General features: G+C 43.5%; 1 protein-coding gene across 1 annotated transcript in view; it reads left to right on the top strand.

Annotated features, from left to right (window-relative positions):
* The window catches only part of ANKEF1 (ankyrin repeat and EF-hand domain containing 1), a 39,072-nt gene that overhangs the window by 1,211 nt on the left and 13,220 nt on the right, over nt 1–24,641 (top strand). Inside the window, 4 exon segments of the mRNA XM_075203982.1 lie at nt 6,321–6,760; nt 8,098–8,297; nt 9,991–10,140; nt 11,838–11,961. Coding sequence (XP_075060083.1) covers nt 6,403–6,760; nt 8,098–8,297; nt 9,991–10,140; nt 11,838–11,961 — 832 coding nt within the window. The 5' untranslated portion in view covers nt 6,321–6,402.

The following is a 24,641-nucleotide window of genomic DNA, read 5'->3' as shown; positions in this document are numbered from 1 at the left end:
GGAGCAGGAGAGGTGCTCAGGCACTGTGCATCCAGTGGGGGAGGAGTAGGGGTCAGGGGGAGCAGGAGAGGTGCTAAGGCACTGTGCATCCAGTGGGGGAGGAGTAGGGGTCAGGGGGAGCAGGAGAGGTGCTCAGGCATCGTGCATCCAGTGGGGGAGGTGTAGGGGTCAGGGGGAGCAGGAGAGGTGCTCAGGCACTGTGCATCCAGTGGGGGAGGAGTAGGGGTCAGGGGGAGCAGGAGAGGTGCTAAGGCACTGTGCATCCAGTGGAGAAGGAGTAGGGGTCAGGGGGAGCAGGAGAGGTGCTCAGGCACTGTGCATCCAGTGGGGGAGGAGTAGGGGTCAGGGGAAGCAGGAGAGGTGCTCAGGCACTGTGCATCCAGTGGGGGAGAAGTAGGGGTCAGGGGGAGCAGGAGAGGTGCTCGGGCACCGTGCACCCAGTGGAGGAAGAGTAGAGGTCAGGGGGAGCAGGAGAGGTGCTTGGGCACCATGCACCCAGTGGAGGAGGAGTAGTGGTCAGGAAGAGCAGGAATGGTGCTAGAGCACCATGCACCCAGTGGAGGAGGAGTAGAGGTCAGGAGGAGCAGGAGAGGAGCTCGAGCACCGTGCACCCAGTGGAGGAAGAGTAGAGGTCAGGTGGAGCAGGAGAGGTGCTTGGGCACCGTGCACCCAGTGGAGGAGGAGTAATGGTCAGGAGTAGCAGGAGTGTTGCTCGGACACCGTGCACCCAGTGGAGGAGGAGTAGAGGTCAGGGTGTGCATGAGTGGTGCTCAGACACCGTGCACCCAGTGGAGGAGTAGAGATCAGGGGGAGCAGGAGAGGTGTTTGGGCACCGTGCACCCAGTGGAAGAAGAGCAGAGGTCAGGAGGAGCAGGAGAGGTGTTTGGGCACCGTGCACCCAGTGGAGGAGTAGAGGTCAGGAGGAGCAGGAGAGGTGTTTGGGCACCGTGCACCCAGTGGAGGAAGAGTAGAGGTCAGGTGGAGCAGGAGAGATGCTTGGGCACCGTGCACCCAGTGGAGGAGGAGTAGTGGTCAGGAGGAGAAGGAGTGTTGCTCGGACACCGTGCACCCAGTGCAGCAGGAATGAATGTAAGGTCAGGGGGTGCACATGGCGCCAGAGGCTGCTCCCCCCATGTAAACAGAGTGATGACAGAGTGCACCTTTGTGGAGTGCACAAATGACACAGTTGTGTCATTTCTGCACTATGCCAATTCATCCTGGCAGCCTATTAGAAACATTCTAATAAAAAATAATGCAGGTGGCCCTCTGACCTGGCACAAAGCAATCCAATATGGAACTGGATTTTAATCACCTAAAATGACATGAAGCTGTTTAGAAAAATCAGAAAATGTCTAAGGGAGGTTATAGAGAAAGTGAGAAACAGCCTCCCGCAGAATCTGAAAAGTATATGGAGGATCAAACTAAAACTAAAATGGTCACACAGAGCATTTGTACAACTTACTCCAGTACTTTGAGCTGTATGTGTTGCACTTAGAAAGATGAATCAGGGAAATTCACATTAAAATGCAGTAAAATTAAGCACCCAATGTACAGAAGCATATTTCTGCATACGCAAACAATCGACTTTTATGCTGGACTCTAATTCACCCCCAAAAGACCAATTTACTTGTCCTGCAGCAATACAGGGCAGAACAATCTACAATTCTGTGAAGTTCAAGGTAAAATTATTTAGGTCCAAGCAAAGATCAGCAACTAAATGTGTTTAAGAAGCCTGTGCTCAGGTTCCTCTGCAGTCTAATGTTCTCTCTGTTATATCTCCTTGGTGATGTATGGCATGTTGTACGCTCTGCCACTTTTGAGAACCTGACAAAGCCATAGACACTACATGCCACTACATGCCAACTGTTACAAACAGTGGTTACCATGCCAAAGGATGGCACAGACAGAAGAAATCTCTTGTATAACAATGACACTGGTTAATGTCCTTCTCGTTCCAGTAGAAAACAGAATTAGCAGAATCTGTAAAAAAAAAAAAAAATCAGGTCTGGAAACTAAATGAAGTATAATCAATTCTATTCTAGACAAATTGGCTACATTAACCACCCTGCACTACAAGCACACAAACATCATTTTAAATAAACTGCCCTGTTAACACGTAAATACGCAACAGTGAGCTTTCCTAACCTTTTTTTTTTTATAACTGGGCATTGCCAACATGGAGAGGAATATGCAGAAGCGTCTATATATATCTGGGGTCATTGAGTCTTATTTGCAAAGGACAAACCTCTGGTGTTGCCTGTGCCTCAGTATATGTAAGTGATTTAGTGTTCACCAAAGTGCATGTGTTTGTGGAGCAAGAGCGGCGTTAAGGAGAAGTGGAAGTTTGCTCCGGGAAATGAGAGGAGTTGGGTGGAGAGAGAGCGTTGCTTGAAAACTATGGAATAAGCACGTGGATGCACCTAAATGTAAATTTAATGTTGTTCAGCAGAATGATTGAAAACAGTGGGCATGTTTTTAGACATTCCTTGTTATCCGCAGGAGCTCGTAGCCATTTGCACCCTGTAAATCACTAGATTTTTGGAGTGATTTTCCTATGTTTTAGTGGAAAGCATTTTGTAACTTCCAGTTGGTGAATAAGCACTTTTCTTTGCCCAATGTAAAACAAATCTTCAAACACACAAAAGTGACACACAAAATGGTAGGAGCCTGGGCTTTTGACCTGACATTTACACCTTTGACAGTGTATTTCTATGCATCTTTTTGCCTCTCCGCACACCCAAGTGAACTTAAATTGTGTGTAATTATCTCCCGAGTGTGGAGAGTAGGTGTGAACCTTGATGTGCACTAGATGGAGCCTCTAGACTCACTAAGTCAGGTGTTTCGCACTAGTACAAACATAGCCAAACATTAGGTTAAATGTCCAGCAACAACTGTAGAACACTAGTCACCAGTTAGATGTACACTCCAAAACCGCACGTAGAGCAGGATCCACTCCTGCAACAATTAGCCAGTTCTCTCTGTCTTGGCTCTCACTCCATTATTTTTCCATTCTCTCCTGCTCAGCTCACAACACATACACAATAATCTAAAAATCAGAATGTCTCACAAACATAATGTAGGACCGTCTAAAATATGGTGTGAAAAACACCAATTAAAGTTCTATATCAATACATTCTTTATTGGATTTATCACATATAGCTAAAATTACACATATAACAACTTATAAAGTTGTTGTGAAAAAACAAGTCGGATGTTACATTAGTATTCCAGGTATTTGGTAAGAGATTGTTTTCAACATTGCATCTTGTGGATCGTAATCCCCACTTTTGAATGCTTAAGTGCCCGCCCTGTTATCTGGTAAGAGACTGCTTTCAACGTTATACTTTGTGGATTGTAATCTCCGCTTTTGAATACCTAAATACTCATCCAGCTACATGAATCAGTTCTGCTATATGGGACTATTAATTCTTTATTTAATACCGGTTTATGATTAAGTGAGACTGTTTGGTACGAATCTCCAACATAAGACACCGTCTTGATACTATACCAACACTTTGCTTCAAGGACTATTCAAGATACGAGAGATATTAAATATCGGTGCACCTATATATTATTGTGGCTTCTCTATATATATTTCATAGGCAAACCGAGGGGGGAGGGGGTTTCCTAGTGCCTGGAAACCCCCCATACCAGCCTGGAGTACTGTATGCTTAAGGTGGCTGGACCCTGCCCCGGGACCAGCCACTGTGTAGCTTGTGTGCAGATCGTTTCTGTCTGCACTGTTCACAGCCATCTCTCCCCAACAAGTATTGAAAGCAGCACGAACAGGTAGGAGAGAGCAGGACAGTCTGTCAACTGTTGTGACACACTCAATCTTGTCCTGACTGTAGGGACAGTTGGAAGGTATGTTCCGCTACACACGGCTCTACTCGAAAAGGGAGAACTGTGTGCCCCTAACAGTAGTGCACACAGCATTACCCGTGTATATGTTGGAGATCGGAAGAGTTGGAGAGCAGCCAAGCACTGTCTAAAATTATAGCCACGCCCTGAAGCATGCTGGCCACGCCCACTGGTGGTGTGGCATGGAAACCCCTCTCTACAAATCCTGCGTTTGCCCCTGTATTTTACTCAACATTGTGATCTTAATATTGTTTGACATTGAGTAGTGGTATCACAGTTTTTGGGAGATCTGTTTATGTGTTTATATTAAAGATTTATTTTGAATATTCACAGTGCTTAAACAGTTTATTGTGGCTTGAGTAACCATTTTATTTTTTGCTTTTCTATTTTATGGTTTTGAGGCCGCAGACCGTGTGCATTGGCATCTCTTGTTCACTGCCATATTTAGCGGCCAAAATTTTTTGTCTTAAAGAGGGTTTTCACTTTAAACATCAATTCTACTAAATAACATTCCTTACCAATAATAGTACATGAGAGGTGTTCCTCCCCTGGAACACCCACCATTCACAGTATTTGGTATGGTTCCAGCCATTCTATATAGCTGGGTCCCCATGCTGTCTTATTTGGCACCTATTAGTTCTATAATAGGAGTGATCACACACAGACTCTAGCTGAAAGTCATTTTACCCGTGACTTATATTGGTAGGTTTTCAGTGGGTTCGATTTCTTTGCACTTATTGTAATTCTGGTGCTGCAGAAAATTAATTGAGTGGATAACATTGTGGGTACACCTCACTATTTAAACCTGGACTGGCTGTGCACTCATTGCCAATGATAGCTTTTGATATATTTATGTTCTTGGCTCCTGTATCCTGACCTGTTTGTTGCTGTCCCTGCATCGGTCCCTGTTTCATCTGATTGCTTCATTGAGTTTGTTACTTAATGGCATTTCTACTGTTGTATCTTGTCTTCTGGTCTGCACCAATTCAAAATCCCAAGACAGCTCTAATTATTCTTTACCTTCCGGTAGGGCTTCACAGTTATTATTGGACTCTGTGAACATTTGAACCAGCCTTGTTACTAGAGACATTATTTACTATCTACTATCTTTCATTGCCTAAGTCCGTGGTTCCCAAACTTTTGCAGTTCGCGGCACCCTTAGCGTCTCCAAATTTTTTCAAGGCACCCCTCCAAAATAATTACTGAGCAGTCCTGTTTTAGAAGTAGTTGGGTCAAAAAATTGTAATAAGTATTTAGGTCAGGACAGAAATACTTATTTAGTTGTATGCAAAAATGCCCCCTCTGCATCCAGACACTCTGCCCCCCCTGTCCCCAGGCACGCTGCCCCCTCTGCAGCCCTCTGTCACGCTGCCCCCCTCTGCAGCCCTCTGTCACGCTGTCCCCCTCTGCTGTCACTCTGTCCCTCTCTGCTGTCACTCTGTCCCCCTCTGCTGCCACTCTGTCCCCCTCTGCTGTCACTCTGTCCCCCTCTGCTGCCCCCTTTCCCACTCTGCTGTCACTCTGTCCCCCTCTGCTGGCTGCCACTCTGTCCCATTCTGCTGTCACTCTGTCCCCCTCTGCTGCCACTCTGTCCCCCTCCGCTGTTACGATCCTCTCACTCTGCCCCGCGCCAGCGATAAAAAAAATAAAGAACAGAAACTTACCAATCCGCGCGGCGCCGGGACCCAGCAAAAGGTTGCTGGGTCCCGGCGCCGGGCGGATTGGTAAGTTTCTGTTCTTTATTTTTTTTATGGCTGGCCCGCGGCACCCCATGACAGCGGGCACCCCTGGGAGCCGCCGCGCACACTTTGGGAACCGCCGGCCTAAGTCTTTATTACCTTATGCCAGAAATATCTTCAGTATTCTGCTGTTATATTCCTGCACTACCTTGTGCCTTATCATGCCGGCATCATTTCAGAGATTGTGTTTATTTCCTGTCTGCTTCTGAACTCTCCAGTAAACTCCATATTGTTTGTAACTACTTCATACGTCATTACTTCTGTGATTTTCATAACACTATATAGTTCAATTTTGATTGGCTCAAAATAGGTACATGTGTTGTACAAAAACAGTATTTTGTCCAATCCAGTTTATATCTGTCAGATTTTACGAGTTTATTTAATATGCAGACTGCTTTGCATGGCGCCCTCTATTGTTCATTCTTTACAGTACGCCATGACTGCCAAATGACTGGATCTGTTCTATTTAGCGCACAACAGATCCAATCATTTGTCTATAGGGCTAATGGCCAGAACTGTTCTTGTATGGCCTCATAATACGAAAATTGAGTTAGTGGCGCATGTGATACGTAAGGTCTAGCTGCTGTAAAAAGCTATTGTACTAACATAGTGAATGAATGAAGAAAACAGAGAAAAACATCAACTTTAAGTTTAGTGTAGTAGTATTATTTACACAACACTACCTTACATTAAAAATTAACTTGTTTTTTTTTATTATAGTGTTCCTGAAATTCCAAATTTCAGCTATTCGAAATTCCTTTGCAATGTAAAAGGGCTACTGAAATATAAGTTTCAACAGCAAATGGCACCAGAGACACGTGTAGCCGTTGGAAGGCTAGAAACTTTACAGATCTACAAAGTTCTACAGTGTGTTCATGATCTAAATAAAGACCAGATAGAAAAACTCACTACACTTGGAGTCCCGGACCTTATCAACCTCACCGAGCCACGTAATGGATATGGTGCTCTACACCAAGCCGCCGAGGTTAATAATGTTGATATGTGTAAGTTTCTGCTTAGCCGTGGAGCCCATCCTGATGTACAAGACTTAAAAGGATGTACCCCTGCCATGAAAGCAGCAGAGTTAGGACATGACTTGGTGTTGGAAGTTCTTGCCAAAGCCCATGCCAGCATGACTATCGTGAATAAAGAAGGAAAAGGTAAATGTCATTGACTAGTATTCTGACCATCATATGTATTTGGATTTAAACAGATTTCTCTTTCTACATTTTCATAGATCATTCTTTATTTCCATGTTCTGTTTTATTGCAACCCATACTTTAACCTCCCTTTGCTTACATATAGCTGAAATGAATATTTTTCATATTTTATGTCAATTAAAATAGAGTGATTCATAGGTATCCTAAGTTTAAATCTAATATATTTATCAATAAAACAACATGTTAAGTTGCAATCAGTTAAGGTAAGAGGAACTTATTTGGGATGCCAGTGTCTTCAGCTGTATGAAAGATCTAAACTACTTCATTGCACATTCCAGTGTTTCCCAACTTCAGTCCTCAGGGCTCCCTAACAGTGCCGGTTTTCCAGGTCACAGGTGATATATTTATACCACCTGTGGATCTTTCAAAATGTGTCAGTTAGTAATGAATACACCAGTGCTCCAGCAAAGAGATATGGAAAACATGCATTGTCAGGGTTCCTTGAGGACTGGAGTTGGGGAAACACTGGCACATTCCATGTTCCAATTATGTAATTGTAATTTTCAAACTGGCATATTGCCTATATTTGTGGTTTCCATAACTAGCATCTTAGATGTGAAATTTTCTTTGAATAAGGGTTGTATAAGCTGTCTGCAAATTCTGTGGACAGCTGCTGACAGTTAAGATGGACCACATTGAGATAGGTAAGATAGGCCACATTGAGATAGGTAAGATGGGCCCCATTGAGATAGGTAAGATGGGCCCCATTGAGATAGGTAAGATGGACCACATTGAGATAGGTGAGATGGACCACATTGAGATATGTAAGATGGACCACATTGAGATAGGTAAGATGGGCCACATTGAGACAGGTAAGATGGACCACATTGAGATAGGTAAGATGGGCCACATTGAGACAGGTAAGATGGGCCACATTGAGATAGGTAAGATGGGCTCCATTGAGGTAGGTAAGATGGGCCACATTGAGATAGGTAAGACGGGCCCCATTGAGATAGGTAAGATGGGCCACATTGAGACAGGTAAGATGGGCCACATTGAGATAGGTAAGATGGGCCCCATTGAGGTAGGTAAGATGGGCCACATTGAGATAGGTAAGATGGGCCACATTGAGATAGGTAAGACGGGCCACATTGAGATTAATCTGACCACCCTGTACATCACTGGAATGATTGGATCTGCCCAGTTTGGCAGTGATATGTGCGACCAGATTGGCTGCACATCCAGTCATTTACCATTCGGGCCAAAAAATGGATTTCCAAAAGTTGCCATATATGTTGTAGTTTTATAATAATGTTGATGTTTTTTGTTTTCAATAGGGATCCTATTTTACTGTATCTCACCCACCAAGAGACATCTACGCTGTTTTCAGATAGCGCTGGATGGTGGAGCTGATGTCAATAACAAAACCAAAGGCGGCATTCCGGTGTTCCTGGCAGCATGTGAGCAGGCTCGGGAGTGTAAAGAAATGTGTCTGACATTATTGGAAAGAGGAGCTAAGGCCTATGCATACAATCCAGTAAGACTTTCTATGTGCATTCTGTATACATAAAGATGTACTTTACTCTGGCATTTTACAATAAGGGAAAAACATTTTAGTTGCTTATCAGCAAAATAAACACTATACTGCCAGTTACTTGCTTTTGCATAATCATGGCCTCAGTCTAGTGATGAGCATTAAGTGGCAGGGTTCCATGTTGGCTGATCCTAAAGTCTTATTATCAAGATAATGTGAACAGAAAAAGTGTCATAAATGTGAACAAAGATAAAACTGATAAATATTTTGACCACGAAGCATCAAATCCACAATAATAATATCCAAAATAAATAACCGTCCTAAAATTTATACAGTCCAGTTTATAGATCACCAAAAGTTCCAAAAGGTGTCCGTGTTATCAAACTTTCTTAGATCTTCCTCAACCGTGATGTAAATATGAGAATTAGAACAAACAAAGAACACATCATAGTGTAATACTGTAAATGATAATAATTCTTTTCAATATATTCCCAATGAATACTCTTCTCTTGAGTGATTAATATTAATCAATACCACCACATGAACAGCTCCACACCCCGTTGTGAATGCACTCACAAAATATTGGTTGTGATATCATCATCATTTATTTATATAGCGCCACTAATTCCGCAGCGCTGTACAGAGAACTCATTCACATCAGTCCCTGCCCCATTGGAGCTTACAGTCTAAATTCCCTAATATAGACACACACTCACACAGACAGACAAAGAGGGAGATAGACAGACAGACAGAGACTAGGGTCATTTTTTGATAGCAGCCAATTAACCTAGCAGTATATTTTTGGAGTGTGGGAGGAAACCGGAGCACCCGGAGGAAACCCACGCAAACACAGGGAGAACATACAAACTCCACACAGATAAGGCCATGGTCGGGAATCGAACTCATGACCCCAGTGCTGTGAGGCAGAAGTGCTAACCACTAGGCCACTGTGCTGCCCTATGATATGGTGTTGTATGTCATTATCATCATCATCAGTTATTTATATAGCACCACTAATTCCGCAGCGCTATACAGAGATCTCACTCACATCAGTCCTTGCCCCCATTGGAGCTTACAGTCTAAATTGTCTAACATACACACACACACACACAGAGAGACTAGGGTCAAATTTTTTTTATAGCAGTCAATTAACCTACCAGTATGTTTTTTGAGTAAGGGTGGAAACCGGAGCACCTGGAGGAAACCCATGCAAACTCCAGATGCGTGCAATTCTCCTTTAGGTTCAGCTTACTCCATTCATGGAAAAAGAAATGCCACTAATAGTGCATTATCATTTGCACATTTATTTCTAAGATTAAAAACATCACGTGGGAGGAAGAGCTAAGAAAGTTTGATACTACGGACAATAAAGTTGTTCTATACATGTAAATTTAACTTCTTTAAATAGCTGGAAATAGTTTGAAAACTTTCTCTAACAAATACATCAGACCATGTGCTCTGAACATTTTGTCCCAACTCTGCAGGTCACATGACTGAATAACAATAATCTTTTTTCCTACATCCAGTACCTACTGCACTGATCTTCTGTAAGTTTATATCCATCATGAAAGTTGCAGATGACATTTAGATAATGTCTTGTGACTTAATATTAAATCGAAATATGCATTGTCCTAGGAAACAGCAATATATGTTTTTGTGACTTAAAATCACTATATTATGTTATTATTCCCTTTAGATGACGAGTCGCACGGCTTTGATGGAAGCAGCAAGAGAAGGTGCCTTAGATGTTGTCCGAAGTATTTTGATAAAAGGAGGAAATGTGAATGCTTTTGACAAACAACGATATCATGCTGTTCATTTTGCTGCTAAAGGTGGATTTTTTGAGGTAGATGTTATATTTAATTTTCCCTGTGACAGTTCTGTTTCCTGGATCTGTAGCTGGAGGTAAAATTATTTCACCATTTCAGCAATATGTAAACTTCACTGTTCCAATGTTACCCAACCTGTGTCAGAGTATATCATGGTTATATTTCACAGTTAAGAGTGTCTGGATTTTTTATATCATTTGAGGGTAAAGCCACTTAAAAAAATATTTGCTTCATTAAAATTATTCTGGGTACTACAATTTACTGGCATAACTCCTGATACTTGAAATAGGACTTCTGCCTGAAATTGCCTGTTGTCAACTGAGAAACATACTGTTGCTGCGATTTGACAGATATATTTTGCATAACTGATGTTCCTTAACAACATCTGCACTCATGGAAACAAACTGTAGATGCCATTACAGTTTCCATAATTACAGATGTTTCTAAGGAATTTCTTTCATACTTAATATGTCAGGAAATTGGGACCACTGGATTTTCAGAGTTGACACTAGAGTGGTCCCAATGTTGAGGATTACCCCAGCCTCCACAGCTCAGTGCGGAGCTGGTACCCTCTGCGAGTGGGGAGGCACAGGGTCTTTGCCGCCTCCTCCTTTATAAATGCACCAGTTCTTCACTAACCAACCCAGGGCTGGTTTTCACAATAGCAGGAGATCGCCACAGTCTTGGCACGGTACTGGAGCTGATTTATAATTTGGATGGGGATGGATGAAGCAGGATGTCTCTTTTTAAGTGATCTATTTACTATTCTGTAAACAGTAGCAGTATTGCGATATATGAGGGGGGCTGATCCTCTTATCTATGCAATACCACCCCCCTAAGGAAATAATGGTAGAACAACAGTGTTCATGTATTAGACTCTAGCTGGCCAGTGCTGCTTTATTAACAGAGATGGCCTAGCTTAGTTTTACGGTGGTTGTTATTTATTATTAGCTTATTGTTGCCATAGTGAGCTGGTCATGTGGATTCCTTTGGTGTTATCCTTGGTATCGGTTGGATGTTTTGAGTCTAGTATGGTTGGAGAGGGTCTGGTTTGGTAGGTGTTGACTTTTTTCTCTGGTTCAGGTCTAGTAAAATGTCCCGAGTGATATAGTAAGGAATAATATTTGGGTTCTGGCGGTAGTTGCACCAAGTGATATAGTAAGGAATACTCTCCTAGTTACGGTCAAAGTTGACAACTACGACCAGAATCAAGAGATTGTTCCTCACTACATCACTTGGGACATTCTACCAGGATATACTACACCACACCTCTTCCAAATGTTCTAGACACAAGACATTCAAGCCGATACCACATGAATCCACACAATCATTCTACCCAGTGCTCTATGGCAACAAAAAACTAAGTATTACTTTTTTATTAGTATTAGTAGGTGAACAACCACTGTGTTTATAGTGCACACAATACTTTACATACAAAGTGCATAGGCAAATATGGATTGATTGAAATCTGGCTGTTGTGTGTGAGTTTGGTATCTCTCCCTAATGTCAGTGGCTGTTTTTGCAGCAGACATTCCAGCAATATAAAAAGAAAATAAAAGCTGCCCCTCTTATTGTAACTGTGGGGAGAAAAATAAATATCAAAAATTATTAGACAGTCAGCTCAACAATTCTTACTTGATGTACTAAAAGTGTATTTAGGCGAGAACGGTCCACTTCCTTCCATGCCTCTGACATGTCTCCCTCTGCATTGTAGATCCTAATGGTGCTGTCTGCATACAAAGCGGACATGGGAATTATTGCAATGGATGGAAACACAGCCCTTCACCATGCTGCTAGCGGTGGGTTTGCTGATTGCTGCAAGTTCCTTGGACAAAGAGGTGGGCGGTAGTGCTAAACTTTAACATGGTGCAGTATAACCCCCCCCCCCCCACACACACACACACACACACACACACACACACACACATACACACACACACCTCATTTGCACATTGTAGCTTAAGTCAGTAGTTCCTACAAGAAAACGTCATCACCATTTGTTCCAGTGATTTGTGTTTTATACATTATGAATCAGACATAAGTCCCATTGCGTGAAATTGCTCTGCTCATGCTCAGAAACAGACCATACACCAGGAAACGCAATTGCAAATTCATGTCCAAACACTTCCGACTGCCTATGACCTGAAGGGCAGAACGGGGAAGGGAAGGGGTGGATGCACCTAGTCAATATAATAAGGGTGGTGCCAATTCAAGCTTTGGTCATTTCTTAGGTACTTTTATTAGCCATATCACTTGCACCAGCTACAGGGCAGGTATAAGTCCCAACTGATAGTGATGACTGACAGATATACATGCCATAACGTGTATGCAAGTAAGAGAAACTCTAAAAATACATTTCATGTACAGCATGCATTAAGAACATCCTGATTTATGTATGTCATGTAAATAGAAAATTAACACATTGTTTTAAATATATTTTTCTTAGTGATTATACTATTAAAAGTTGTTAACTTATTTAATAGATTTTTTTTACTTACACGTTTATTCAAATGGTAACGTTTCTTGAGATCTGCTTCTACTTGAATACGGGTGGACATGTGTAAAATTAACTTCCGATTTTTTTTAAACGCAAATTGCGTTCTAGGATGAATCAGGCCTTATATATCTCTCTTTTGCCCAATACTTGTAAATTATTAATACTGTATTATTATCCTATATTTAAAGGGCAGCACTATTTCCCTGTGCTGTCCCCTTTTGTTGTATTGTTACATGACCACATCTCTACTGTGTAAAAGAAAACTATTCTTACAGTAATTAAAAATAATAGACTTTTTAGAGACATGACACATGAACTGCATCACCTGTAGGAGCAGTACAGGTAAACATATTAAACAAGTCAATCATCAATTCTGCAGTCTTAGGTCTTGGCTTATGCAGAATTTCCATCAATCCCGGCCTGTATCGAAGGGCACTTTATGCTGTGTTTTAGAGCATGAGATACTTGTTTTGGTAGCATTTTGGAATAAATAACATTATTATGTACTTCAAGTGCATTCTACAGCAACAAAAACAAAAACAGGCAAAAATAGGGTTAAATATACTTCATAGTTATGCCCATAGTTATTTCCACAAAATTATCAGCTGTTATGATTATACTTCAGCTGCGACTTTCCTGCCTACTGTCGAATCTAAATCAGATTGTTCACCTGTAAGTGTCAGTTTATCAGTTATGAGCTCATCAGATGGAGAGAATTGAATACACTGCATGGTTTGCGTGTACAATAAACTCTGCTTTATCAGTTAGAAGTGCCTATCTATATAGCAAAAATCACGTATTACAGAAAACTACGCCCCCAAAGTTTTAACCACTCATGCTTTCTTTACACAGATGTTACTATATTCTCTCATTATCACACAGGAATACTTCCCAGGGGGGTTTGCTTATCTCCTGTCTGCTATGTCCAAGGTTATAAGCATAGCCTTGCAAATAATGAATTACTCCTACAAAACAGATGCATCTAATCTGTCTTTAAGCTATAACAGAACAAAATGGCTATAAGGCAACAAGATGGCGTCAGCTTAGCATAATCACATTCCTCATTTCCCATCTTTTTATTCATTATTTGCCCTAACACTACCTATCAGAGATCACATTCTTGCTGTCGCTTTTAATGGGTACTTATACACATACACCCTTCTAACAGAACATATGAATAGGGATGCTTAAAACTGGATACATAGAACAACCCATCCCCCACCAATAGCAAGTCCATGATCCCTCTTCTAGCTGATAGATGGTCAATGAGTCGACAACCGTCTTGCACCCGCTGCATGTTCTGATGTCAGATCTTCACATATATCAGTGAACATGAGAGGCTCTGGGGCCTCTTGTGCTTCCTTTTTGTCTTCTAACTATGGATTTCTTTAGGGAAGGCAAAGCAAAGGGAGGGAGAAAATACACAGTGCGCTTGGCAAGTGTTATATGTCACTTATTTCACAATAGAAGGGATTGTCCATTGTGCTGTATATCTTCATAAGGATAAGCTTCAGTAACGACCATGTGGATTCCAAGGAAAAGGTTCTTGGTTTCTGCACTGATCACAACTGGCAGTAGTACTGAGAGTTCCACAAGGTTCACACTCATTAGATGGGGTGTACAGTACAGCGGTTAAGACAGATGTGGTAACTTTAATTTTTCTGGAAGAGAAGCACTTAGCTTTACTACACTTGTTAATAAGCCACATCATCAATAAACAGTCATGGGTTGCTCTTTTCTTTATTTGGTTGAGTTAAACTTTCATATTAGAATTTTTCTCATTATGTATAATGATCTCTACATTACTATTGGCATGAGTCTGGTTCTTCCAGACCTAGCTTTCCTTTCTAGACTTGTACATATCTACAGCCTACAGTAAAGGAACATAACGTGCAATCAATATTCCTTCTGCTAATATCAATGAACACCACTCTCTGGTCTCCCTTGGACCTTTAAAAAACTTGTAGAATACATTTTACTCAGACTCCCCTTCTCTGAAGATCTTGCAGTGGGATGCGTGTATTCAGGTGTCATTTCCCTGTACTTCCACTACCATGGGAGTCGTCAATAAGACCTGGAAAGGACTCTCGTATCTGGGTTCAAGACTCTTCCTGACTTGCTTTTTCATGACCACCCAGTCCCCTGGTTGCAGTTTATGGGTACCTGCATCAAAATTAGGGCCTGTAATGGAAGAAATCACTTGATCATGTATTTCAGATAGTTGTTTCTATAATAAAGCAACATAGTTCAACAAATCACCATGTACATGCTGTAGTTGCTATGGAAAGTAACAGCCTGTTCTGTGCCAAACAGTATCTCATTTGTTGCTAAACCTGTGTCTTTCCTAGCAGTGTTTCTTACTGAGATCCATGGCAGGCCTGTTTCAGCCATTATTTTCTGCATTTTCAATTTCAGATTACCATTAAGGCGCTCCACACATCCCGAACTTTGGGGTCTGTGAGGGGTGTGAAGGGCAGATATGATTCCCATGTCTTTTAGCAGTTCCTGGAATCCTTGCCCCGTAAAGTGCGTCCCTCTGTCACTTTCAATGACCTCTGGTACCCCATATCAGCAGATTTATCTCACTCGTAATTTTCTTGGCTACTGCTTTAGCATTTGCTTTCCTATACAGTCATGCCTCCAGCCAGTGACTAAAGAAGTCGACACAAACTAGCACATTCTCAAAGCCCTAGCATTTGGGAAGTTGTATAAAGTCTATCTGTATCCTCTTATAGGGATACTGTGTCTGGGGTGTGCTTTTCCATAGGACAGTCTTACCCGGGTTATTCTATGCACAGATTAGGCATCCTGCCACTAACACCTGTGCTGCTTGGACAAACCCTGGCGCTATCCATAACCTGTTAGTGAGTACAACCATAGCATCTTTCCCCAGATGCACTTTACCGTGCTAAATTGGCCACAATGGGATAAAGTGCTTTGGCAGACACAAACGCTGACCTTTACACCACTCTCCTTGCACTTCTAGTGCTTCATGTTTTGCCCAAGTCTTTTTCTCATTCTCCATTGCTTGTCTCTGCATAAGTTGGAGTGTGGTACGATCAAATTTGGGGTCAGGGGGTCACCATGTAAATAGACTCCCCTTGGGGTACTGGGGCTATGGCGGCTTCTCGTGCGGCCTGGTCTACCAGTCTATTTCCCTTAGCTTTGGGGGTAGTGTCACTGTGTGTGTCTTCATCTTCATCACTGAGTTTGGAGGGCAGCTGGAATGCGGTGAACAGTGCCCTGATATGTTCAGCATGTTGACTGGTTTGCTTGCTGAACCTATAAGTCCCTATTCTCCATATAGGGCCATAAACATGTGCAATTCCAGACGCATAACTTGAATCAATGTAAATGTTTACTCGTTTGTCCTTTTGCATATATGCATGCAAGTGTCAGGGCCTTTAATTCAGCTTCTTGTGCTGACATGTGACTCGGTAGAGTCTGTTGAATCACTCTTTCTGTGTGTGTGGTTACAGCACACCCTGTATAAGAAACACCATCTATGTGGTAGCGTGAAATGTTTGCATTTGGTAGCGGTGTATCTTTAATGTCAGATAAAACCAAAGATCCTTGTCTCATTAGTTTTACACAATCATATTCAGAAAAATTTTGTATTTGCATTTTTTTCTTCCTGTTCAAGCTGGGATGGGATTCCCCCAAATCCCTAGGGGAACCCCGCTATATACAGGTACTTCTCCCATCTTTTGAAACTTGCTGCAATAAGGCAGCAGGATTCACCATTGTGCACCGCTTAAGTGTAACGTTACAGGGAGTTAGCAGTGCTATTTAGTCTGGCTGCTGAGAAGTGTTTTGTTTGTGCTTGATTTAAAATTCCTGTTACCGCATGTGGCACCATTAGGGTTACTGGGTGCCCTAGCACAATATCTGTACTTTTTCCAAACACTATGACTGCTACAGCCACTGCTCGTATGACTGGGTCTAATTGTTCAGAGTAGTATGCAAGTGACCTTAGCTTGCGACCATGTATCTGTGTCAGTACTCCTTGTGCGTGTGCGCTTACTTTATAACAAAATAATGTGGAAGGCTTGTCATAATCTGGCAAAGTCAGTGCTGGCGCCGAAGTTACTTCAGCTTAAAATTGGTTAAACATTTGGCTCTGCTCAGAGGAGAGTATAAATGGCTTGTTATCATCCAGAAGTGCTATTCCAGGAGCACAGATAATAGCTCTTAAAGTCTTAAGGCTTTTATAATTTATGTACAAACATTGAATTCCCATCAAAGCAATACCATACCCATGATACAAAGAGGTATTTACAGTATATGATGATTATAGCACAGTAAATAAGGGCAGTGAATGTCTTTACAACACTGATTGACTCAAAACTATTATGAGGATAAAAAATAAACCCAAACACTATTTCATATTCAACTATGTTAGTCCATTTCTCCTTTTCTCTTTAAAAACATACCTTCTGACCTTCTACAACATACAGAAAAACCACCTAGTTCATGCATTTGCTATGCGAATAGCCCATAAACTCTAATAGCTCTTTCCAAAGCAAGGTAATCATTACTCAGCAGAGTCTACGTTCTTTAAATCCTTCATTAGTTTATACTTATGTTTGTTGTGGCTGTAGACCAAAACATATTGCAAACTTCTATTCATTGGAAGTTGGTTCAATGCAATCTGGATTGCCTAAAGGGTCTTTGCAGCTGGAGATCTTCTGTGAAGAAAAAAAACTTTTGCATAGAGATTAATATTTATTCACTTGGAATTACAGTAACTATCATGCTTGTCAGTATTAGTACACCGTTATCAGGTAACCTGTAAACATTTTTGTGCAGTGAACAGCTGCTAAAAGCTTAACTGTGCTGCTATGCATTCCATGCCATGATTTCCTCAAAGGGGCAGTCCCTAATCTCACAAACAGGGAATGTCAAAGGGACGAGACCTGGGTGAGTGTTCAAAGCCATTCTTTTCTCATCATCACCTAGTACAGCCCCCTTAAATGACACTAATATGTTTTCCGGGTTTACAAACATTCAATCTGTAATCTTGGTTCCAGGCATTCAGCCATTTGAAAGCAACACTGCTTCTCTTATAAATCAGAGTACTCTCGCTAGACACCTCACATTGTGTCTGTAAATCACTCAACATTTTCTCAACAAAATCTCCCATAACCAAATATTCACACATATTTCCAGATTCTGTGATTTTCATGTTGAAAGTAAAAATATATATTCATTTAAGCAAGTCTCCCTCACAGACATCATTTTCTTTCAGCCATTTCTTTATGGGCATAACAAACCCTCGTGATTTCTGAGAACATTCATCAGCGCCATTTTAACACAGATAAAAACAGCTTGTAATATATCTGCATGTAAAAGCTCACTCCCACAATTCTCAACTTCATTAAAGAGAAAGCTATTTTTCTCAACTTCAGAAACAAAATTACTTTGTTCAAATACAGAAACGACTTGTTGGACCCTGCCAACTTTGTTCTGACACTAGTAATATTAGTGTTAATGTACATTATTTACAGTCTTGTCCGTCCACTGAATCGTGCAGTGATGGACCAAAGATTTTAAAACGTCTTTTCCATCACTTCACATTATTTACAAATGTACAACTTTTTCAACCTTGAAACATGTCTCTTGTAAAACAGTAAAGACAGACAAACATGGATCTCCCCCACACGCAGTAAGACGGAGATAAAACATACAGAGAGAGAATAATTAACTGATATCTTCCAGCCTACTGCTGTGGAACTACAAGTCCCAGCATTAGACGAAATACAAATTAGCTTCAACATATTATCATCATCATCATAATTTATTTATATAGCGCCACTAATTTCGCAGCGCTGTACAGAGAACTCACTCACATCAGTCCCTGCCCCATTGGAGCTTACAGTCTAAATTCCCTAATATAGACACACACTCACAGACAGAGAGGGAGCGACTAGGGTCAATTTAGATAGCAGTCAATTAACCTACCAGTATGTTTTTTGGGTGTGGGAGGAAACCGGAGCACCCGGAGGAAACCCACGCAAACACAGGGAGAACATACAAACTCCACACAGATAAGTACATGGTCGGGAATCGAACTTATGACCCCAGTGCTGTGAGGCAGAAGTGCTAACCACTAGGCCACTGTGCTGCCCGTCTAAGGTATCAGGCATGCAGATCTATAAGTCTTAGAATTATACAGTTACTAACAATTTGTTTATTGTAATTGTATTAGTAATTAGATTTCTGAAAGATGAGTGAATTTTGAGTGCATGTGTGATACAACACCATCCCCAAGAAGTTTAGAAAGAATTTTCAGACCTTTGTACCAGATGCTGTCAGGCTATTCTGCACGGACACGCAGTGTAAAGAGTCCAAAAGGGGCATCCAGTGTAAGGAGTCCAAAAGAGGCATCCAGTGCACAGAGCACACAGAACCGGACATCCAGTATAATGAGTCCAAAAGGGGTATCCAGCGTATAGAGCCCAAAAGGGGCATCTAGTGTATGGAGTCCACAGAACCGAACATTCTCCCCTACGTCTCTCTGTCTGTCCACCCCTCCCCTTAGATTGTACGCTCCTCTGAGCAGGGCCATCTCTCCTCCTGTTTCCACCACTTCTAACTCTGCTCTCCAGCTACTTAGCCCTCCTCCTCGAGGGTCCTCCACCCCACATCCACTCTCGCTCCCTCCTCCCCCCTGGGGGTCTCCCTGTCTTCCGCGCCCTCCTTCTTGGGCCCCGTCGTTTGCGGATCCTCCATCCCTCTTCCCCGCCCTCTCTAGCTGTGCATTGAGCTTACTGAGTTGCTGTGTTTACTGTACTGTGCTGTCTCCCATTGTATTGTAATTTTGTTTGTCTCTGTACGGCGCTGTGGATGCCTTGTGGCGCCTTATAAATAAATATTAATAATAATAATAAATTCACTGTTAGGAGACCACAGAACGGGACGTCCACTATTGGGACAACCCACAGAAACTAGGCCAGAGTCTCTATTGGGTCTCAAAAGTACTGTCAATATAGGGGAATATAGACAGTAAGCAGATAGATGACAGCACCCCCCCCCCACCCCACATAGAAATGATGGGCAGATTTCTAGGATGTGAGGGGAGTAGAAGGTCTGCAAGTAATTTGTCAAGGAAGCGGGGATAGCCTGTCACGACTAGTATAGCGTACCTGCTATCGTTGGCACTACTCGGAGGAAGGCGCGGAGTCTAACGTGCCCCTGGTGTTCACCAGGGACCCCCGCAAGGAGGTATGGGCTTAGCTGCAGGAAACACGCAGGTCGCGGTCCTTCCACGAGTCAGATAGCGAAGCACGAGAGGAATGTCAGACAGGCAGGTTCGGCAACGGTGCGGGCAATGCAGGTACACAAGGAGAATCCGAGCGGGGTGTGAATAAAGCCGGGTCGATAACGTTCTGACAGCGAGGTACAAAAGGGAGATCCAAAAGGGGTAGTCAAGGCAATCCGGGTCACAATGGTCACAGGCAAACGGCAATAAACTGGAGGAAAGCAAGGGTCAGGAAACAGATAAACACAGGAACACTGGAACGCTGGAGGACAGGAAAGGACCTGAAACTCTGGCACAGGAGGTGAGGTCAGAGGGCCTTAAATAGTGCTGCTAGCCAATGCCCTCAGCACTAGTAGTGCTGTCATAGCTGTAGCGCCGTAGCGCTAGTCATACTGTAGCGCCGTAGCGCTCTCTTCAAGCAGCGTCCCGTTGCCTAGCAACGGGGACGCTTCTGGGTCTGAGCTGGCCGGCCGGGCGGAAGGGGAAGTGATGCGTCTGGTTGCTAGGCAACCAGACGTTCTGTGTGGACGGGTGGTCGGCCGCCGAGCGGCGCCTGACAGTATGCCCTCCTCCTTCTCCCCTTGTTTGGAGGAATCTCTTGAGTAACTGAGGAGCGTGAAGGTCCGGTTTATCCACCCAAGATCTTTCTTCCGGGCCAAATCCCTTCCAGTGCACAAGGAACTGTTGTTGCCCGTAGCGAATGTGGACATCCAGAATCCGGCTGATCTCAAACTCTGTTCCAGAGGAGGTTTGAACAGGAGGAGGTCGAGATGGAGGTACAAAGAACCTGTTAAGCACCAATGGCCGGAGTAGGGACACATGAAAAGTATTATGACATCGTAAAGAAGCCGGTAGTTTTAGTTTAACACACACTGGATTAATAACTTGTGAGATGATGTAAGGACCAATAAAACGTGGAGCCATTTTCATAGATGGTACTTTGAGTTTTAAATCTTTAGTGGAAAGCCATACTTGATCCCCTACCTTTAATAGGGGAGTAGCTCTTCGGTGGCGATCTGCAAAGATCTTATGGTGCTGTGATGCCTTTTGCAGAGCTGCTTTGGTTGTGGCCCAAATGATAGAGAATTCTCGATAAAGTGAGTCCACCGCTGGAACAGAGGAGGAAGAATTGGGAAATGGCTCTGGGATAATAGGATGCATCCCGGTCACAATAAAGAATGGAGAAAACCCGGTAGATTCATGGACATGGTGATTGTGTGAGAATTCTGCCCAGGGAAGGAATTGTGACCATCTGCTTTGATTATCAGCGGTAAAGCAACGGAGAAAAGTCTCTAAATCCTGGTTGATCCGCTCGGTCTGACCATTGGTCTGGGGGTGATATCCCGATGAGAATTTTAACTCCGTACCCAGTTTTTTACAGAAAGCCCTCCAGAACCGGGAGATGAATTGCACTCCCCTGTCAGAGATAATTTCCTTAGGGCAACCATGAAGTCTGAAGATCTCCTTGATAAATGTGTCGGCTAAGTGACTGGCTGAAGGTAGACCTGAAAGAGGAATAAAATGCACCATTTTAGAAAATCGGTCAATGACAACCCAGATGGTATTGAATCCAGAACTGCAGGGAAGGTCAGTAATAAAATCCATGGCTATACTCTCCCAGGGAGCATCAGGCGTGGGTAGGGGCTGGAGCAACCCAGCAGGAACCTTCCTGGAAGTTTTGTGTTGGGCACAAATGGTACATGCTGCAATAAAGTCCCGTATATCAGCGTGTATGGTAGGCCACCAGAAACGACGGCAGAGAAGGAATGTGGTCTTCTTTATGCCGGCGTGACCCGCAATACAGGACGAATGGGCCCAACGCAATACCTTGAGTCGTAATTGTGGTTCCACAAATGATCGTCCTGTGGGCGGAGCATCCTTCACAGTATTGGTAATAGCAATGATGTTCGAAGGGTCAATAATGCAATGAGGAATCGATGGATTCAGGCGGTCTGTATCATCAAAAGAACGAGATAGAGCGTCTGCCCGCCCATTCTTAGCACCTGGACAGAAGGTAAGAATCATGTTGAAGCGAGCAAAGAATGATGCCCAGCGGGCCTGCCGAGGATTCAGACAGCGAGCTTCCCGAATGAATGTCAAATTTCGGTGGTCTGTAAAGATGGTAACCGGATATAGGGCTCCCTCTAATAGGTGCCGCCATTCCTCCAAAGCTGCTTTAATAGCGAGAAGCTCCTTGTCTCCGATTCCGTAATTAATCTCGTTGGGAAGAAATCGTCTGGAGAAGAACCCACATGGAGAATGGGTACCTGAAGGTGTCTTTTGGAATAACACGGCTCCAATGCCTATTGAAGAGGCATCTACCTCCACAAAGAAAGGTCGCTGTTGATCCGGCTGAGAGAGAACAGAGGCTGAGGAAAGGGCTTTCTTCAGAGTAGTAAAGGCAGAAACAGCTTCTGTAGACCATATCTTTGGATTGGCAGATCTCCTAGTTAATGCTGTAATTGGAGCAATGATGGAAGAGAAATCTTGGATGAACTGTCGATAATAATTGGCGAATCCAATGAATCTTTGGGTACTTTTAAGACCCTGCGGTTGAGGCCAATTCAAGATGGATGACACCTTGGTGGGATCCATCTGTAACCCGGAGCCGGACACAATGAACCCAAGGAAGGACACTTGGAGAACTTCAAAAACACATTTTTCCAATTTGCAATAAAGATGATATTTGCGCAGTCTTCGTAAGACCTCCCTCACTTGTTCTTGATGAGAACTCAAGTCTTTAGAAAACACTAGGATGTCGTCTAGATAAACGACTACGGAGGTGTACAACAGATCTTGAAAGATGTCATTAACGAAATTCTGGAAGATGGCAGGGGCATTGCAAAGACCGAAGGGCATTACCAGGTATTCAAAATGACCATCCCTCGTATTGAAGGCGGTCTTCCACTCGTCACCCTTCTTTATACGAATGAGGTTGTAGGCCCCTCGTAGGTCTAATTTAGTAAACACTTGAGCCCCGCTGATTCTGTCAAATAGGTCAGAGATAAGAGGTAACGGGTACCGATTCTTGATGGTAATACGATTCAGGGGTCTATAGTCAATGCATGGGCGCAGAGACCCATCTTTTTTCTTGACAAAGAAGAATCCAGCCCCAGCAGGAGAGGTAGACTTGCGAATAAAACCACGTTCCAGATTCTCCTTGATATATTGGGACATTGCCAGGGTCTCTGGGCGAGAAAGGGGATACGTTCGCCCCTTGGGTATAGGTTGATCGGGAAGCAAAGTGATGGAACAATCCCAGGGCCGATGGGGAGGTAATAACTCGGCCTCAGTTTTACTGAAAACATCTTGGAAGTCAGTGTATGCAGCTGGAAGGCTAACTTCCGTAACCGTGGACTGAGCAACAACTTGGGAACCAGGAGGCAGAACACTAGGTAGACATCTATGATGACATTCTGTACCCCAACGAGTAACCTGAGCTCGATCCCAATCCATCTGCGGAGAGTGTCTTCGTAGCCATGGAAGCCCCAAGATAATGGGATTGATGGATTTTGGCAACACCAACAACTGAATCATCTCGCTATGGAGGGCTCCAACCATTAACCGAATAGGTGAAGTGATGAAGGAGATGGAGCCACTGCTGACACGGTTCCCATCCACTGCTGTTAATGATAATGATTGAGGCAAGGGGAGAGTTGGAATTTGAAGCCCAGCAATGAGAGTGGCAGAAATGAAGTTCCCGGAGGAACCGGAATCCACAAAGGCCGTGGTGGAGAAGGGACCTCTAGGGGTGCTCAGGGTGACTGCCATAAGAAGCTCAGGGGTGTTTTTTGAGTAGGGAGCAACTGTGGATACTCCTAAACCGGCCTCCCTGCTACCGTTTAGGAGGACGGGTTTCCCGGTCTCTTAGGACAGACCTTGAGAACATGTCCGGAATCGCCGCAGTAAAGGCAGAGACGCTGCCTGAAGCGCCTCTCTCTTTCTTCTGGGGATAAACGGGAACGTCCTACTTGCATGGGTTCATCCATAGGCAAAACTGGGTTTTGAAATTGAGGAGCCAGACGAGGAACCACCCGCTTAGAGACAGGACGTTCCTGGGTGCGTTCCTGATAACGTAGGTCTACTTTGATACATAGCGCAATTAGAGTATCAAGATCAGAGGGAAGATCCCGAGAAATTAGTTCGTCCTTAATACGGTCGATTAGACCTTGCCAAAAAGTTGCGACCAGCGCCTCGTTGTTCCATTTCAGCTCTGATGCTAAGGTCCGGAACTGGATGGCATATTGCCCAACCGATAAGTTGCCTTGACGCAGGTTCAGCAAGCTGGTGGCAGCAGAGGCTACTCTCCCAGGGTCATCGAAGACTCTCCTGAAAGCTTCAATAAAGGAGCCGGTGTTATTAAGAAGAGGGTCTCCATTTTCCCACAAAGGCGAAGCCCAGGCTAGTGCTTGACCACTCAGGAGGGAGATCATAAATGCCACCTTCGTTCGCTCTGAAGGAAATGCTCCTGCATTGCACTCAAACTGGATGGAGCACTGGTTCAAGAAACCCCTGCATTTCTTGGGATCTCCATCGTATTTTTCAGGCGTGGGGATACGCATGCCAGAAGTTGCAGTGGATACAGTAACCACACTAGAGGACGCCCCTGGGGCGGTGGTAATGGCAGGAGCAGCAGGCAGGGAGCCTTGTAAGGCATTGAAGCGTGTAGCGATACCTTGAACACATTGTAGGAGGTGTGCTTGGGCTGCTTCTTGCTGTTCTACTCGCTGAGCCAAATGAATGAGAAGGTCCCGGGCTGA

This window comes from Mixophyes fleayi, chromosome 3, assembly GCF_038048845.1.
Source record: "Mixophyes fleayi isolate aMixFle1 chromosome 3, aMixFle1.hap1, whole genome shotgun sequence".
Lineage (NCBI taxonomy): Eukaryota > Metazoa > Chordata > Amphibia > Anura > Limnodynastidae > Mixophyes > Mixophyes fleayi.
The sequence above is the reverse complement of the archived record's forward strand: the minus strand, read 5'-3'. Positions and strand labels throughout refer to the sequence as shown.